This window comes from Melozone crissalis, unplaced genomic scaffold (genome assembly GCF_028551555.1).
Source record: "Melozone crissalis strain CALT ecotype California unplaced genomic scaffold, PUWL_Pcris_2 ptg000081l_1, whole genome shotgun sequence".
Lineage (NCBI taxonomy): Eukaryota > Metazoa > Chordata > Aves > Passeriformes > Passerellidae > Melozone > Melozone crissalis.
Genome location: NW_026535858.1, coordinates 12,494,039 through 12,511,336, shown reverse-complemented (window position 1 = coordinate 12,511,336; position 17,298 = coordinate 12,494,039). Strand labels below are relative to the sequence as shown.

General features: G+C 38.8%; 1 protein-coding gene across 34 annotated transcripts in view; it reads right to left on the bottom strand.

The window, feature by feature from the left end:
- Positions 1-8,786: 8,786 nt before the first annotated feature.
- NRXN1 (neurexin 1) overlaps positions 8,787-17,298 on the bottom strand; it is a 680,932-nt gene continuing 672,420 nt past the window's right edge. For all 34 annotated transcript variants that reach the window (XM_054290267.1, XM_054290270.1, XM_054290287.1 and 31 more), the window contains one exon: positions 8,787-12,201. In XM_054290267.1, coding sequence (XP_054146242.1) covers positions 11,894-12,201 — 308 coding nt within the window. In that variant the 3' untranslated portion in view covers positions 8,787-11,893. The remainder of the gene's footprint in view (positions 12,202-17,298) is intronic.

The window sequence follows — 17,298 nt, the reverse complement described above, 5'->3', positions numbered from 1 at the left end:
CTCAGATCATAATGGCTCACTTTACTGTATGGTTTTGAAAGGTGTCTATATGGGCTCAGGGTTGGAAACAAATCGAATATTTATTGTGAAGGTGCTTTAGCAAGAATAGAGATCCTGTGTCTCCCATGGAGGCAGAGGAATGAAGGGCAGGGAGGAAAAGGGAAGGTGAGATTGCCCTTTTTCCCCTATGTGTCTGTTATGTATATCCTCTAAGGAGGTGGAGAACAAAACAGAGCAGTCTGATTTGGTAGGAAGCTGCTGATCCAAGATGAGGCAGTTTGCATTATCTCTTATTTGGAATTCCTGCCCTTCCCTCATACATATCCCTTTCTGCTCCTGTGGAATAGCTACCTGCTCAGAGATCTGCCTCAGTCCCTGAACAGGAGATGGGGCAAGACTTTGTGAAGGACTGATTTAATTTCTCCCACCTGCTTTGACTTGAGAGGCTGTAAAGCGCTGCAAAAGATTCCTTGTAAAATAAGGTGCTTTCCTGTATTGTATTTATCCTGTTAACCTTCTAATCCCACCAACTTTACATTCAGCAGATTTATTGCCACCATTTTGGTTGTGATCTTGCAAAAGGACCCAGTTCATCTATAACTTGGTCCTGCCAGTGCTGTCTGTTGCTGTAGTAACACAGTTAGTGCTATACACCTTCAGGAACCAGTGCTGCAGAACTGCTGACTTTTCTAATAAGGGAAAAAAAAATAAAAGAAGATAAAACACCCTTTGATTACATCTATCATTCTTTGTGTTGCAGTCCTGTAACAATGGAACTTTAATGTTCCCCCTGAAATAAAAAGGACAAAAAGAGAAAACAGGACTTTCTCCATTGTGTGAGGTTGAAGGAAGGTCTCAACTTTAAATCCCTGTGACATGGACATATACTGCTGGGCTCAGCTTCATGCTGGTACAGTCACAAAAAATTGTAATGAAGTCTACAGAGTTATGCTGACATAAAATCCTCTGAGCAAGGCTGGAATCGAGCATCTAACTTCTGTAAAGTTGCATTGGCTGTTATTCCTGTGGGCTAACCTGAAGATATATTCTGGCCCACCCAGGAAAAGTACCTCTGCAATGGCTCCAATATTTGGTGGTGGATAAAAACCTTTGCTTGTAGCAGGAGCCTTGTTAACCAAGAACATCTTCCTTTCATTCCTGCTTTCATTTCCCACTGCATACATTGAAAACCTGGATAATCCAGAAGATACCTATTCCTGAACAGTGCCTATTCAAATATAAAATTTACTAGCAATTTAAGTATTTGCTGCAGTGTGATTTTCTGCCTCCTTTGTCCCACTGAACACACCAGCAGGGTTACAATTCTACTTGTATGCACAAGTTGTGCCTGGACAAACACATGCTAGAACAGGCAGCAAGATCAGACTGAGCAGTAGGTGCTGCTGAAATTATTATTCCTCTCCACATTTATCCTTACATGGATGTAGGTATATTAGGAAAATTAATGCTCCCTAAACATACCCAATAATGGCAATATGCTGGTGAATAAAATTCAATAGACAATTATTGAATTTTATCTAGGATAAAAAGCTTAGAAGAAGTGACTCTCTTTCCCTTACAGTAACATTTCACGTGTGGCAAATATTGTTATTTTAATGAAAGCCTTGGGCTTTGCAGTCTGAGTCATGTATTTGGAGTGCTTGAAATGGACACCACTGTAGCAACAGAAAAAATGATTGGACAGTATTAATGGGTTCCCTGTTGGCTTTGGTTTTTTATGACACTTTGGTGTAAGTTTTCTCAGATTACTTTAAAACTCCAATTAGAATGATTTACTATTCTAATGCTCAATTATTTGAAACCTGTTTACATCATATAAGAGATAGAAATATGATTATGATTTACCCCAAAATTGATTATAATTTGATTGTTCTTTCCCAGCATTAGGTAAAAATCAAAGCAAAAAAAAAAAAAAAAACAAAACCAAAAAAGCCAAACACGCAGGAAAAGTATAAGCAGTGACATAAGCAATTCTCTGATTCCAGAAATTCCTAGTGGATGATAGTGGGAGTACTGAGGAGATGTGGTTGTTCAGTGAAGGAGCTCCAGCTGACAGTGTTCAATACACTGAGAGAAGTGAATGAATCAGATTCAAGTGGAGTCATGGGATCACCCTGAGGTGGAGACTGAACATGCCCCTAAAAATGAAATTGCTGCTACTTTGCCATTGCTTCTAGAGGTGCTATGTCTTTCTCTCTGTTGCAAAAACCAGAGCTGTGAGAAAAGCTGGGCTGTCCAACCTGCACTGAGCTCAGGGCCACCCTCAATCCTAGGCTGTCACACCACACATAGCATTGCAGAGTTTTTTAAAACAATTTTGAAAACCAAAGTGTCTTGTTTTTACAGTCCCCGTTCTGTTAGTCTGCATTATTTACGGCTGCAACTTCAGGACTTTCACATCTCACCAATCTGCCAAACTAAAAGCAAATTGTGAAAGGCCACTGAGGACTGGAAAAGTTATATAGCCACTCTAGTCTATTGTCCATCTTAAGAAGTCAGATGGGTTTTAGGGTGTTTGGATTGGCTTTTCTTTATTCAGGGTTCAGGATGTTTGTTCAGGGATGTAGCCTCCCTGTCAATCTGCTCTCTGTAGCACTTTCTAATATACTGATTTATTTCAGGTGCTATGGACTCTCAGAGAGAAGAAAAATAAGAAATCCCTTCTCCCACTGAAATGAATGGGAATTCTGCCTCAAAGTATGTATTAGTGCCAAGTTCTGCTTTTGGGCCAGGGGCTTTGCTAGTGTGCAGCAGTGTCTGTGCAAAGGGTCCCAGGAATTAGTAATCACTGGAAATTTTCAGTGGGCAGCAGAGAAGCAAGATGCAAATATGTGCTCACATTCAAGTCTGGCAAAACTGCCCCCCAGGAAGGAAATTATTATTGCATAGGAACCAGATTATTGCCACAACTTTCCTCACAAGCACTGAAACCTTCACCCAGGATATGCCAGGTAGCTGCCACCAAGAATTAGATGAACAACAATTCAAGTTTATTTTTGAAGTCTCTAAAATTCTAAATTGGCTTAGATGATAGAAAAACCTCAATATGTCTAAAAACTATAAATTCATATTCCTGAATATGAATTTATAGTTGCTGAATTGAACTGTGCTCAAATTAAACTGAACTGTTTCTGAAAAAAAAAAAAAAAAACTTATGTTAACAGAGAATTTTTCTTTCTATAATTATCAACTTTTGGCAAAACTTAATAATAAAAATAGACTTCTCAAGACGCTTTTTAGAACTTAGGCAAAACTTATAAGCAGCTACATACAGACAAATATGGTCATTTACAAGAACTCAGATTTGAAAAATCTTCTAGCATCAGTCTATATTGTCAGTCTTTGATGCCTAACACTTAGAAATCTAAAAGAATTAATGATGACTATTCAGAATAGTCATATAAAATGTTCATACTAATATGCAGTGTGCCAGGGGGAAGTGTAATCACTCTGTAGTTAAAAGCAGCAATGAAGTCTCAATCTTAATGGAAATGGCAGCTTTCCTGTCTGCAGCAGTTACAAGAAAAGATCTCAAAATGTAGCCCAATCTCTTGTGGCTTCCCATGATATTTTTAACGCTGACTACACTGGGAAATGTATTGCAATTAATTCCCATACAGGAATGAATTTATTTTGGTGAGAACTCTGTTAGAGAAGACTTTCAAAACTTTGTTTAAAAGCAGACCTGTCTTGAAAAATCTAGATGTAGAGCTTCCAAAACACTGGATTTATTCAGTGTGGTTCCTCCTCTGAGCAGTTGCTGAATCCATTTCTGTCCCAGCCCTTTCTCCCAGTTTAGCCACTCCAGCAGCTCCAGTTTGCTTCCACAATACTTCTCCAAGTCACAATTGCATAATTGCTGATCTCAGTGTTGGTGACATGGCTCCCTCAGACAGTGCCCACCTAAAAACACTCCCACATTTATCTCAACCTATTCAAAGGAAACAAGCCTTTTAAACTGTGATTTCTTTAGGTGTGAAGAAAAGGGTTGAGGGGATGCTATGTAGCAGTGTGGTGGTTAAAGAGGAAGATGAGGGCCAGAATTAAAAACACTCAGTCTTGTGAAAATACAGGGGAGGCCTTTATGTCTCACAGCAATTGTCATTTGGGGCTGGGTACTAAAAATACCCTACTTTTCTTTTCTTGCAGTGAGTTGTTACAAGCACACTGGAATATGCCAATGCCCAAAAGATGTTTTCAATACCAAAGTTTGTTTAAGATCAGGAGTACAGTTCTGAAGCAACTCAGCTGTTCCCACTGCCTACAATTAACTTCACAGAGCACTCTGCATGAAGGAATGGACACTTTGCAGATTAAATTAAATGTATTAATTAAACAAACAATTAAACAAACCTAACCACTAACTGGGACTCAGCCTGTGTGACCAGAATACAACTGGTTCAAAGAAAATCCTGAAATATAACATGGACGTCAGGTCCACAGCATCAGATACCATGACCTACATATTTATTCTTACTGGGCTATGCTTACTAGTGCAGATGTACTCTAACCTATGAGTCAAATCCAGCAACCCATACTTAGACAAAGCTCTTAAAATAGAAGAGACACTGCTGTAGGTGATGACTGTTATACTTGTATTATCAACATTTTGAAAGACTTCCCTAAAAAGAGCCTGAAGACAGGTATAAATGAGCTTCCAAACAAATTTAGCCTTAAGGAAAACTGAGCACAAACTTGCCTTTCCCAAGCACCATCCAGCAACAAACCAAGATTTTAATTAATTACCTGAAATTCCTCTGCTTGAGACATGGGGATTTGCTGGTAAGCATGAGATGAATCCTGGTTGGTTTTTGGGGGTTTTTTTCTTCCTTTCTGTCATTGGATGATGTCCTTTTCCTTCTCTCTGGAACCTGTCCATAATCCAATATAAGTCACTAAATATCCATCTCTGTACTGCTTGCCAACAATCCTGAGTCTAAAGGAAAATCTTTGTACAACTGGCTCACTTGTAGAGTGAAGGGTCTGGTGACTGCCTTGAGCTCTGTGCTTGCTAGCAGGACAAGCTTTCTCCCAGGTGGGCTGATTTAACAAACCTGCTCCCTCTCCAGGTGTAATCAGTGAGGAATTAAACCACCTGAAAGGCTGATTAGAAGACAGTAGCAGATGGGGTAAGATTCTCAGGGGTGCGTGTCTGCATTATCATTTTCTTTAAGATTTTTACATCTTCTGCTGAAACTTGTCTTTGTCCCTATGGTTTAATAAAGTCTGGATGTCATCCTGTGCCAATTTTCTGGTCCAAACCTTTGAGACGTGGTGTCCTAGAAAGTCAGGGATCCCATATGGTTGTGGGGTGAGTTTAATGCCTGTGGGAGGTTTTCTCTGCCTGGCCTCCTTCCCCAGGCAGAGGAGGCCTGAGCTTCTCCTCTCTGGTTTGAAGCAGGCAAAGTGATAAAGGAACACTGAAGTAACTCTTAATGAACTTCCTGAACTCTCTCTATGCCACCGCCTTTTTGAGAAACATTTTTGTTTTCCTTTGAGGCATTTGGTTACTAAGGAAAATCTGGGCCTGCTCCAGCTTTGCCAAGCTACGAGCCCTGGGGCAAGTTCCACAAGCAGTCCTGGTTGTGAGACCCTCATGGGGCTGAATTTCCCCCCTTTTCTGTAGCCACACCAGCCCAGTGCCTGCACTCTCACATCTGCTCATCCTGAGGGGGTCCTGAGGCCATCCTGAACAGAGTGAAGGTTTCTCCGCCACAGTTTCCCTTTCAGATGATGCTGGCTGTGGTGCGACATGTTTTGGGAGCCACTCCACAGAGCAAGCTGCTGTACTATTCCTAGAAAATTAATCTCAATTTCAAAGGGAAAAGGGAGTTTTTTTCTGGAAACAGCTGATCAGCTGTCGTGCAGCAGGTGGTTGTGTGGAGCCTGCCCAGCTGCCCAGCTTGGAGGACACCTGAACAGCAATCTGGCTGCTGGTCCTGGGAAAGCCACTGCAGCCCCACAGCCTGTGCCTCTGTTCTGTCAGCTGCATCCCAAACTGGGACTATAGTTGAAGTATTTTGCTCTTTATCATCCAATAAATGCTCACTGGCTTGTAGTTGGGCTCACTCATAAGAGTCCAGCCAGCGTGCCAGCAGTTATTTTTAGCTGCCCAAATTCCATTTCCCTGTGTTATTTGCTGCAACCAGACTGACACATTCCCATTTTGATAGCCTTGCTGTTGGTCCCTGTGATTGCTGACAAACGAGCTCATGCCTTTATTGTTTACCAAAAGGATGTTTTTCAGGATTACTGACCTGGATTTCTAAATCTCTCAAGTGTATGCCAGCATGAAATTACTGTTCTTAAAGGCAATTTACTCACTGAAAATCCCACATCCTTTGAAATAACTCTACCCCTCATGTCACCTTTTTTCTTTAAAAATCCCTCAGTTTTTTTAAAGATTGTCCACTACAGTCAAGTCCAACTGGAGGAGCAATGTCATATGGAAATCTGTTTGTTCTGAACACAGTGGTAAGGAGGGGAAGCAGAGGGGTGGAATCTGATCTCTTCTCTCTGCTGACCAGAAAAGGGATCCAAGGGAATGGCCTGAAGCTGTGCCAGGGAAGGTTTAGTTTGGATATCAGGAAAAAGTTTTTCACTCAGAGGGTGCTTGGGCCCTGCAACAGGCTCCCCAGGGCAGTGCTCACAGCACCAAGCCTGACACAGTTGAAGAAGCATTTGGACAAAGCTCTCAGGCACTTGTTGTGACTCTTGGCTTGTTCTATGCAAGGCCAGGAGCTGGACTGGATGGTCCTGATGGGACCCATCCAACTCAGCTGATTCTGTGATTCTGTGAAATTAAGATATTGGTGTAGCAGTGAGTGACGGAGAAAGAAAAAGCAAGGGGCCAGACTTTCTCTGACAGAAGTTAGAGTTGGTGGCTCAAGTCTGTCAAAGACCGCCAGTAGGAAGGAAACTCCAAAGTAAGGGGGTAAAGGACTGGTTGAGTTCTGGCCCTGTGTCTGACAAAACTGAGCTCATCTGTATCTTTTCTGGAATTTCTGCTTCAAAGCTCAACCTGTGGGGGATGCTTCTGGTTTCATGAAGAGTAACGACCAACCAAATCAGTTGTAGTCCATCCAGATGAATCGGAGGCTGGCAGGCAAGCAGTTTTATCATTCCCAAGCATTTATCAATTTATAAATTGAATTAAATGTAGTGTGGACTTGTCTTTCTCTCCACTCCCATGAGAGCCAGAGACATTTTAACATCGAAATACTTACAGACTTTAAAAAAGTGGGGGCTTTAAAATAAACCTAATAGCCTGCATTTCAAATAAAATTATATTGACAAGGGTGCCTGACCCAGCAAAATAGTTCTAAGCACCTCCAAGCAGGCCTATACTGAACTTAAAAGCAAATTTCTATAATCAAAATCAAAATCAGATCCAGAACCCAATTTAAAACTGTTTCATTGAACTATAAAGAAGTCACATAGGAGGAATTAACAAACACAGTTGCCATTTACAGCCTGTGTGAGTTTTATTTCCCTTATTCTAAGTCCCATTTGGGGGTGTTGTTTAGTTTTTTCTCTTTTTTTCATCACCTTGTAAAGGCTTTTTAGCTGCTTGACCACAGTGATAATTGATGATGGAGGCCACCACTTACACCACTTATCGTGGCCATATAATGATGAATGATGCAGGCAGTCAGAGGCCATTAGGATTTTGGTAAAAGGAAACAGTATACACAGTATAGATGTTAAAAAAAAAAAAAAAAAAAAAAAAAAAAGCAACAGCTACATTTTAGAATTTAAATAATTAAGTATGAGTTGTTTTTGGTTGGAGGTTTTCTTTGTAGTAGTAAGATGAAAATCACTATTGTTATAACTCCTTTAAATGTGTATAAAGGATTTTCCTAAATGGAATATTCAGTGTTTATTTAAGTACACTCACAAGACCTAATCTCAGTATAAAGCAGTTCAGAACTTTCAAAGTGTTTTATACCAATGGAAGATAGGGACTGTTTTTCTCCAGATATTCCTGAGCTTAAATTATCTAAAATACTTCAGTCTATACGTAATTAAGCAGATGAATAAATCTCACTGAAGTCTAAAAGCTGCTGGTGTGATTTAAGATGATACAAAATTAAATTCTATTTGGAGCTTAGATCCAAAAGCTTAACTCCATCCCCATTCAGCAGTACATTTAGGCAAGTTTAGACACTTGCTTAAATCAATAGGATTAGATGTTTTCTTGAAGTTGCCAATGAATTTAAATGCCACGCTAAGTAGGAAAGCATTTATGTAATGGATTTGCTCCGGTTGAAATTTTATAATTATTATCTAGAAATGTTTTTAAGGACCTGAAATACATTAATTTTCCCACTTATTTTTAAGTCATCTTCTAGACAAGAGAAAATGTTTTCACTTTTAAGAAATGGTTTAACTTTTCATCCCATTACCTTACCCTCCTCCACCTTATTTCCACTACAGAAATCAAAAAGTGGCAAAAAGGAGAGTTCTTTTTTCATAGAGATGGGAAAGAGAACCTCAACTTTTAATTTTTTGATTTAAAAAAACTAGAAAATTTCAAATTAAGCAAGTCTGTGCAAAAACTAATTCATTGATGTTATTAATACTTTTCTAACTGGGCCAGTTGAACACAAGACTTGAAGTTTTTCATTGAAGTGTATAAAGAGCTCTGAGGTTACTTTTTCCTGACATAAATGTCTGTAACTTGCCACCAATTTACCAATTTTTTTCACAGCCTCAGGATGAACAGGTACTCACAATCTAAGAGCAAGACAAGAAACAAGGCAGCATTTGTATTAAGAAACATTTTTATTAACAAAACAGTAAATTCCACTTGCTTAGCATTTCCAATAATGAATAAATTGGCCTTGCAACAAATAAAAAAATTGTAAATATCTATCACAGAAAGCACTATAAGGTTAGGGGCATTGGGCCTCTCTTTGATGTCTTAGGGTTGAAAGTTTCACACGTTATTTAGTGTTTTGTTAAAAAAGGCAACACAATACAGTCATAGAAATGAAGCCATCTCAGTCAAACAAATTAGGTTATTATAGAGAAAGGAATCCAATTTTATGTTAGGTAGTTGGTTTATGTCTGTTTGTTGTTGCTGCTGCTTTTAAACAAAAAAGAATTTTAAATCCACTTGCTGGCATTTCTGATACATCCATAATTTTTTTTTTTTTGTTAAATTATGAAATTAAAGAGGAAAAAGGAGAACCTTCAGAAACAGTGTTAAAATTGTGTTTTCTTATTTTAATAGTAGGAGTTTTTTTTTTTTTTTTTGTCCTTGATGTATGGATTTAGTTAAAGATTGACCTACCAAACTGCCTGGAAATTGGCCTGACAACGCTATTTCATTAATGCAATCAATACCAAGCAGAAAAGACCATTTCATCTCACCCAAATCACATTCTGTCATGCCCAGTCTCCTGCCAACAGATTATTCTTGTTCTTCCAGGTACCTTCAAGCACTGAAATCTGAACCCCACCTGGCTTTCAGCTTCTTTCCCCCCTCCAGCTGAAGCCTCTTGCTTCCAGCAATGACCTCCAGCCACCCTTGCCCCTGCCATTCCCTGAGTACAGCTGTCTTGTAAAGGTGGGAGAAATGATGAGTGCCACAGGTGAACAACAATCTAAGAGATGAACATCAGATGGATTTCGTGGTTTTCGCGAGTGGGTTTTATTTTCCCTTCGTTTTTTGTGTAAATGCTAATGAAAATAAAAAGTCGTTTCACAAATGCAACATGTCACACCTTGATGTGGTTGGCAAGCTTCAAGAGAGGTGTTTCCATGTCAGCAACATGTATTTTTAAAGTGCTCTGACTCCCAGATAGATAGCTGTACCAGTTCCCAACTTTGTTTCATCAGCTACAGTGAGTAACACCCAACAAAATGTTTTGTGTCTGCTGTTTAAAGCTAATTTTAAATTTCTCCTTCCTTTCTGTAAAGTGTGAATATCTATATCCCTCCCAGGAGGCCTTCTGATGATTTGGTTGATTTCTATTGAACTACCCTCTTTCTGTCTAATGCATTCCCTTTGAACTTCTGTGTAAATAAAATGTTATGCTATGATTTATTGCTGTGAAACTAATGAAATATTACTAGAAAAAAATTCCAAACTTAACGTGTAAATAACAGCATTACATTTCATGTGTTTAACTAAAATGCATTAATGTTTTATATATGCAAGATAAGCTGTGTCACTTTAAAACATAATGAACTTAGATCTGTCTGGTTATGATGTCTTGCAATACTACACAATAAACTTAGCTAAAAATACTTTTTCATATGTCAAAATGCCCACCATTGAAAAATACTATCGTGCACCTCAAGAGTATTTCCTTTTTGGAGAAAGGGATAAATTCTGCAATAGAATCAGCCTGGATAATTACAATGGGTATTTTTAGATCTTTTACCACCCAGTGCTGTAGTAGCTGTTCTTCATACGAATGCCAGATAAACACTATATGATACTTCCTAAGATTCTCAAGAAACTCATCATTCTCGTAATTTCTAAGAACAAGGTTTCTGTAAGGCAAACCATGCTCTCCAATAGTGAAGCTTTGACTGGAAGCCAAAGGCCAGTTTAAGTCACTAAATATTTAGCTAATTAATGAATGTATATTTCTAGGAAAATTGGCCATTCTGATCAACTTCATTGATGCATATCAGGAGCAAGAGATGGGGATAGGAGGGAGAAGACAAATTACAGTAGAGATATATTTTTGCTTTCTAGTCCACTTCTTTCATACAAACTACTGAAACTTAATTGCAACATAATAGAGCTGTACAGGTAAGAAAAAAATTAGCTGACTCTTATATACATTCATACACATCCCCCTTTGTATAACCACTACACTGTAAATTAAAAATCAAAAAAAAAAAGGGGAAAAAGTCTGGGACAATTTATAATGGCTGCAAAAAAACTGAAGAATGTCTGTTGCTCCAGATGTCATAAAACTCTCTATACCTAGCAACACTTATAACATTGAGTTTACCAAAAATGGCTGAAGAGCAGATATAGTTTGCATTTTCTATACAACAGGCTATAAAACATCACTTATCACAGTCCAGAAAGCACATATAGATGTGTTTTTATATAAACATATGTAATAACATATTAAGCGTGCATGAAAATTTCCCAATGATTGCATCTATGCCCTCTTGTTTTTCTTTTTTTTTTCTTTTTTTTTTTTTAATATTTTTGTGGAAATGTGCCTTATATTCCAGATTTTTTGTTTTTGTTTTTGAAAATAAGGCCTCCATACTATTTTCCTCACAACCAGAAAGGGGCTTTTTGAAAGTATTTCTACATAAGTCTTCAGAAAAGCCAGCACTTTGTTTCAAAATGCAAGTTTCCAATCACTGCTTCACTGCACCAGACGGCAAACTCTTTATGTTTGCTTGTTGAGTCACCATATATAATGACAGTCTTCTCTGACAATAAGACTAACTTACTTCTCAAGAAAGCGCTAGCACTTTGGCTAAATCCAGAATCATAGGTAGCTTCTTTTTTCTTTTTTTTTTTCCTGTTTTGTTTTTTTTTTAAATTTGATTTTTTTTTTTCATATTGTGCCTCGATGTTGTAGTAATACTCCTTGCTTTATGAGTGCGTGGTGTCATCATTGTCTTTCAGAAACGTTCCAGCAACATAAAGACAGGCAGAGTAAATGAAAACACTGTGGATGTTAGGGAATTTATCAGCTCCTGTTTCTGAAAAACAAGAGCATGAAATGCTTGTTTTTAAAAACAGTCTTTCCTTTCTGATTGCATTCCCTGTCTTTTCTGTTTGTTTGTTTTTGAATGTGCTTCATAAAAAGTAAAGTAAATAAGTTTGTATTATGTCTCAGATAAAATGAAGACTATTTCTATACAAGCGTTCTTTTAGATGTTGAGATCAGACATAGTACTCCTTATCCTTATTTTTCTTGTTTTTGTTGGAACTTTTAGCGCTGTTGGGCTGCTTCTCCTTGATCACAGCCCCGTTGGATTGTGCTGAGTTACTGATGTAGTTTCGACTCTCATCCACGTGGTAGGAGCCCTCGTCTCGATTCCTGTACTTGTACATGGCATACAGGAGGATGAGGATGCACAGCGCCGCCGCCGCCACGATCCCGACCACCATGCCCGTCGTGCTGCTGGATTCGCGGATCACCTCGGACGAGCCGGGGTACTCCCGTCCTCCTCCCGCCCGGGTGGGGTTTGCTGTGGGGAGACAGGGAAAGAAAGGAGAGGTTATCCTTGAGTTTGGGCATGGAGGAGTCAGTCATGCCTGCTGCTACGGCCACGTGTCCTTCTGGCGGCGCCCATGGGCCAGCACGGCCTACAGATGCGCTGATGCTTCAGGTTTTAGCTTTTGTATTTTTCAGATTCTGTTCTGCTTTATTTCTGCTAGTCTGTAAGTCTAGGGTTCATATTAGGGGATGGTGAGCTCTCTTCACAGAGCAGGGAGACAAAACCATTCCTTCTCTAGCTGGGAATCCAAGGACAACAGATCCAGACCTCAGGCCCAAGAGCATAAACAATGGTGGAATGAGGAGAGAAAAACAAGGATGGAACTGCATGGGCTAAAGCTGTAATCAGACAATTAACTCCAATATGCTAATGGACCAAAACTCATAAAAGTGTGAGACACCGTGACTGCTGGTTTATTTTTTTTTTGGCCATTTTGGGTTGTGCTGCCCAAGGTGTATCTATTGAGGCCTCCTAATAAATCCCTACTCTAGCTCCATCTAGTCTCTGTTCTAGGTCAGCCTTCACAAGGCATCAATACCCCCCTCTACTAGTCCAAAACCAGTTAGGGTTGCAGCCCATCCCTTTTTCAGGCTTTTAAACAAGGAAAAGAACAGCAAAGAATATCTCTTTCTAGCCTTCAAAGGTATAATTTTTCCTAGTGTGTTGTTAAGCAAATAATGCTTAAATAATCTGAAATAACAGATGTGCGACAATTTAAATGCAAGAGCATGAAGATGGAGAGGAAAGGATTTCCCTCTCCCTTTCTCTCTCCCTCTCTTTCTGTCAGGAACAAAAAGTGACACCATACTATTTATTGAGAAGGCAGTGACGATAAGACAGAATGGAGGGTAAAAAAAAAAGAAAATGGCTGATAGCAGCCAATAAATTCACTACAAATAAGGTATCCTCAGCTCTCCTGTACACTTCCCTCACCAAGCTTCGCAGTTTCTCCTTTCCTTATAATATTTTCTTTTTTTTTTTTTTAATTAATTATATTTATTCTTACTGCTTTTAGAGAGCTATCCAGCCCTATCTGCTATTTTCTACTTCAGAATCCTCCTTGGATATGGCTACACTTCAGAGCACTTTTTCACTCACTTCTCCCATCCCCTCTTTTCATCATTGATGCCATTGTCAGATGTTCCTTTAAGGATTGCTTTATGCCCCAAAAAAACCTCCCAAATTGCAAGGACTCAGCCTCCTAAGAACCCACCTCTAAGGTTAGACTCTGGTCTTTTCAACTGTGATATGAATAGAGCTGACCTATGTCTTCACACTGGAAAATCTTCTTGATAGGAACTATTGTGTACTCTGGCATATTTTGTCCCCTTGCACAGACATGAGGAATGAAACCCTAATTCCAGGAGGAATTTTTAGTTTAAATGCTCTCAGCACACACAGTACTTTTGTGTTTTCCGTGATCTCCTTTCTTTGTTGAATTTTGCAGCAGGAGGGGAGGCAGACCTTTGGATAGAATCACTTAAAGTGGTGATAGCTGAGATGGATCCTCTCTAACCTAACAAGTGCCATGGACAGAAATGAAGTTATCTGGGTTTCTGCAGTATTCCTCTGCTTATACCAGCATTTTCAAACTTCTGGGAGGCTGTGTATCCTCAGCATTGCCAGCCTTGGCTGAGCTCAGGAGAGCCAGGCTGGCTTGGAGAAACTGCATTTATGCATCATTATGCATGGCTAAAAATTCAATCAGTAAAATATAGACGCGAACTAAAGTACTAAATGCTAGCTTTACAATAGAATCATCATGTTAACTTTATCAGGGTGTGCCTACAGCTAGCATTGTACTGAGGTGTGTTAGAAAAGTGTCTTGCTCAAAGTCCACAAAAGCACACTATGCTCCACAGTCACTTTTTTAAGCACTGTAAAGGCATAAGAGGAAGATGATGATTTTAAGGATGCTACATTAAAGGTAATGCCAGTCAAAATATCAATACTGGTCAAAAAATTGCAACAAGTTTGGACTAGCAGAATTGAAAGCAGCCACCAGCTGCAGACATCTATAATTGGCCTATGAATAATAAAACATAGCAAAAAAGCTACAATTCCCCAAAAGAATAAGTTCCTTCTCCACTCTGGTATTACTAATAATTTACTTATTGGTGATCTGTGTTCTTACTGCTGAAACACTTCCTCTGGCAGTTATTTCAAACAGGTTTAAAGAAGCTGACATTTTGTTCAGCTGAAAGAACAGAGACAAAACTGTAAAATTAAAAAAAACTTATCAAATAGTATTTTAAATTTTTGTATCCTTCTGAAAGTTCTTACTTGTTATGAGTTGGTGCAGTTGGTACTTTCTATGGCAACACAAGAGATATTGAAGTTTTTAAGATGTTTTTGTCATTTCAGGGCAGATGCCACCCTACTAACAAAGGTGCCGTGCTCCAAAGTAGTCAGTGACTGGTTTAGATCCTGTTTGTTCATTGTAGCTCTTGTAGAAAATGGAAATTCTTTTACACCTAGGGTGTCATTTACTGTTTTACAAGAGACAATGCATTGTGTGCAGAACAAAGACTGAGTATTTCCATAGTGAGTGAAAATGAGACAGAGTCTTATCTTGCTGTATGTGATTTCAGGAAATTAATTTCTGTCTGAGAAATAATAGAAGTCCCTGAATACACTGTCAATACCTGATGGATTAACAGCTGCTCTTTCTCTTTAAGAGACATACATTTGGGCCAAACACTGTCAACTAACTTTACAATTAACGTCTACTAAATGACAGTTAACAGCTTGCTCAGAGGAAAACATTCTAATATTGCAACCTAAAAGAAACATCTAAGGGATATTTTTCAATGTTACCTAAATTCCTGCCTCTCACCTGATGGCTTCCTTTTATTTTAAGAATGTTTTCACAGTTGTCTCATTTAATCCATCTGCCTGAGAAATATTCAACCAACTACACTGATGTTATTTAAACTTACAACATTTCAAAGCATCTGTTGTTGCATTTGTTTGGACTTCTGGAAAAGGAGCAATTCAGCAAGGAAAAGGACTTGCTATTTTTGTTCCATTTACATTAAAATATGCTTTTAACCTATTAGAGCCTCTCCAGACAAATGAAGGAGGAGGAAATAGAAAAGTTTTACAAAGTGCATAGGTTTCTCTGTGAGCATGTTAGATAGGAACAGCTAATGGAGTACACATCAAAGCAAGAGTCCTATTCTGAGACAGGGAGGAAAGGGCCACTGGAAAAAAAACCAGCCTTAATTTCTTCTGAAATCTATATAAATAAATAATTCCACATCCCTAACATTGCTGAAACAGCTGTCTTCTATTTAAGCAATACCTTTGTTTGACTAAGACTGGACTCAATTCCAAGGGGAATTTACCTATATTTTTTTCCACTGCAAGACCGGAACGATTGCAAGGGATGGCAGATGATGCCAGTGGAAAGCAAATGAAGACTTTAAATTTACAGAAATCGTGCTCTTTGCTTCTTTGCTCTTTGGGAAGCACTGGATGCAGTTTTCTTCCCAGCATCTTGGTAGCTGGACCAGGCAGAGCCATTGGCTCCTGGCACAGCAGCAGAGGTGTTCCTGCAGGTAACCTTGTCTGCTACTCAGCTGCAGTCACTCATAGTGTCTGCAGCATGAAAAAGATATTACCTTCATCCTAGACATCTTACTGTAAATGAGAACTGAAATACCTTATTGGAGTATGTTAAGATTAAATGACATAAAATATTACTCTGATTTTAAGACTAAACAGTTGTCTCAAAAATATACCCAAAATCCAAACCCTGAAACTATCTATTTATTACTATTTATTAAAACAATAAATTGAGGTTGGTTTGATTAGGAACAAGACAAAATCATAAAGGCAGTAAATATGCTCAAACCTTGCCATGACAGTGAGAGGAAATGATTGTCATCTTGTGGTGCAAGAATTCCTTCTTAAAACAACTTCTCTGATGCACAGACCCTTCCCCTCAACAGCACACAACCAGTGGTTTTGTACTGCCTCAAAGACCAGCTCAGAAGAAACTGAGTTCTAAAAGCCTCTCCTACCACTTATGATAATCTTTGCATGAAATAATAGCAATTGAGCAGTTTTACATTGTGTAATAATGGATTAGAAAGTTATTATTCTTGACTGTATTTCTAAGTGGTTTAAGATTTAGAGGGAAAGAAATCTAACTATTTTCAGTGCCCAGTTTTCATTAAAACTGCAAAAAGAAAATTGGAATTGCAGGTTCCCATGGTGTTTGTGAATTGAAATTAGCAGATTGAAAAACAAAACAAAACAAAAAAAGACAAAAGGACACCAAACCTGTTTTCTTTACATTTATGCCTTCCTACAAACTGTGAATAGCAAATTACTCACAAGACAGAAATGTTTAACTACTGCATTTGCAATGAGGCATGAAGGCAATTATTTACGGGACACATATTAATTTTCACTCTGTGTGCTATCATTGTAAACCTGTTTGTGGTCGATTTTCTGCAGCATTGTTGGATTCTGGTGAGCTGGTTTCTGAGCTTGCTGCAAATTCAGCACCTCTGAAAAACAAACCCCAGCGCTTCCCCTGCAGAACTGGGGAAGATGCAGCCCAGCTTCAAGACCAGCATGAAGGTCTGCTGTACCCTTGTGTTTAAAGGAAATTTTTTAAGGTATCAGTTCTACTCTTTGGTGTGCAAACCCAGGATATAACACATTAGGATACCTCTAAAGTGACATCAACTAACTAAAATATATAAAAATATATTGTTATTAAAATAGCCCAGCAGTGGAACAGCATCCACAGCTAAAAAGATTGGTTTGCTGAGAAGCTAAACATTCTCTTTGCACTGAGCAGAGTGCTGATTTCCAAGTGTAATGATTTGTCATATATCGACTTCGAATCATTTACAAATCCTACCAACTCCTTAGCACTGCAGGTTTTGCAAGTAACTTCTTTTTCCCCTGTGGCTGAGAGGTGGAAGGTTGTTTTCTCAACCTTTTAAAATGTCATCACAAGTCCAAAGGGAGATAGGATAGTTGGTTGTACAGTGCCAATTGATGGAGCATACCAAATCAGTGGGGTTTAGGAGTTACTATGTTTTGCAGAGC